Raw genomic sequence first — 1,943 nt, 5'->3', positions numbered from 1 at the left:
GCACTACACAGGCTCACACGCATTGCAGCCACCGGCAAAATGCTGGCTAACAGCCATAACCTATTTAGATAATTTCTTCCACCGGAACTGACCTATTTATACCGGAAATCTACGGCCACCACGAGAAGATCCCCAGTACATCGTCTCGCACATCGGAACATTTTCTTCCACCTCTGCCCAAGTACACCCCCTACGATCTCTGCTCGCAGCAATGGCCAAGGTCGCGCCCTTTCTCGTCCACCATGCCACCCCGTCGCCTAGTCTCAAGCTCCATTTTTCTCCAAGAAACGCTTCCCTCCAATTCCATGTTAGGCATTCCACCACCGGCGTACGGTGCGCTGTGGCGACTCCGACGAGCAACACCCCCATCACCAACCCCACCGGGTCACAGGGCGAGGATCTTTTCAGCTTCGACAGGTACATGGCGTCCAAGGCCGTGACCGTGAACGACGCGCTCGACCGCGCTCTGCCGCTCGTACAGCCCGAGCGCCTCAGCGACTCCATGCGCTACTCGCTCCTCGCGGGCGGCAAGCGCGTGCGCCCCATGCTCGCGATCGCTGCCTGCGAGATGGTGGGCGGCGACGAGGCCGCCGCCATGCCGGTGGCCTGCGCCGTCGAGATGGTCCACACCATGTCGCTCATCCACGACGACCTCCCGTGCATGGACGATGACAACCTCCGGCGCGGCTGCCCGACGAACCACGTCGCCTTCGGCGTCAGCACCGCGCTCCTCGCGGGAGACGCGCTCCTGTCCCTCTCGTTCGAGCACATCGCCCGGGGCTGCGCGGAGAACGGCGTGCCGGCCGACCGCGCGCTCCGCGCCGTGGCTGAGCTCGCCAACGCCGTGGGCATGGGTGGGCTCGCGGCGGGGCAGGTCGTGGACCTCGCCAGCGAAGGCGCGGACGTCGGCCTGGCCACGCTGGAGTACATCCACATACACAAGACGGCGCGGCTCCTGGAGGCCGCGGCGGTGTGCGGAGCCATCGTCGGCGGAGCCGGCGAAGAAGATATCGAGAGCATCCGGCGGTACGCGCGTTACGTCGGGCTGCTGTTCCAGGTCGTAGACGACGTGCTGGACGTGACGCAAACGTCCGAGCAGCTGGGGAAGACGGCCGGGAAGGACCTGGCGACCGACAAGACGACGTACCCGAAGCTGATGGGCGTGGACGGGGCGCGCGCCTACGCCGCCGAGCTTGTGGCGAGCGCCGAGGCAGAGCTAGACCGGTTCGATCGTGCCCGCACAGAGCCGCTGCGCCACCTCGCGCGATTCATTGCCGACAGGCAGAACTAGAGCATACGGGCTTCGCACGATACTCACAATTTGGGTTTAAACATAGGCGCATGGAGGTCAGTCGACAAAACTGAACATTTTATCCTCGTGAACAAACCAGTTGTCGTAGATGAACATTTTTACATCTTGAACAAATTATTTCTTTTTGTACCAGATGAACGGAATAAAATATTTTGTACTAGGTGAACAATTCTGTGAGTTGCACTTCCATTGTAATATATCAGCACGATCACAAGGCAAATCCAATGGCTAAAGAATCGACTTTGATTTATTAAATCTTAGACGCCTTGGAATTAGCAATTCAGCTTAAAAAATATATAACTTTTACTATTGTTGGCAATTTTAGGAAGTCTCCAGCATTATATTATTCATTATAAGGGTAAATAGTCATTTTGAGTCCACTCGACCCACATGTATGGCTCTCTCCTAATTTTGTTATCTAATGGCTCTCACTCTACTTTCTCTCCAAGCACCGACGCCCCATGACTCCCCTCCCCCACCTTGTTGCCGGTGTGAGCTCCACTGTGTCGTCTGCCCCGAGACAGGAGAACCAATGCATCCGCACCGTCTCTTAGCACCGGTCCCTCCTCGTGAGGAATCATCCCGAGCAGCTCGCCTTTGTCTCCATATTCCCCCGCTTTCGTCCAATCAC

The 1,943-nt window shown here is 57.7% G+C and overlaps 1 protein-coding gene across 1 annotated transcript; it reads left to right on the top strand.

The window, feature by feature from the left end:
• Nucleotides 1-211: 211 nt before the first annotated feature.
• Nucleotides 212-1,291, top strand: LOC124656235 (geranylgeranyl pyrophosphate synthase 7, chloroplastic-like). The gene has a single exon (XM_047195016.1). The coding sequence runs from the start codon at nt 212-214 to the stop codon at nt 1,289-1,291; it is 1,080 nt and encodes a 359-aa protein (XP_047050972.1).
• The last annotated feature ends 652 nt before the right edge of the window (nt 1,292-1,943 follow it).

This window comes from Lolium rigidum, chromosome 5, assembly GCF_022539505.1.
Source record: "Lolium rigidum isolate FL_2022 chromosome 5, APGP_CSIRO_Lrig_0.1, whole genome shotgun sequence".
In the NCBI taxonomy this organism is placed as follows: Eukaryota; Viridiplantae; Streptophyta; class Magnoliopsida; order Poales; family Poaceae; genus Lolium; species Lolium rigidum.
The sequence above is the reverse complement of the archived record's forward strand: the minus strand, read 5'-3'. Positions and strand labels throughout refer to the sequence as shown.

What these genes read in the sequence shown, in the direction of transcription:
- LOC124656235 (XM_047195016.1), top strand. Translation starts at nt 212, where the DNA reads ATGGCCAAGGTCGCGCCCTTTCTCGTCCACCATGCCACCCCGTCGCCT.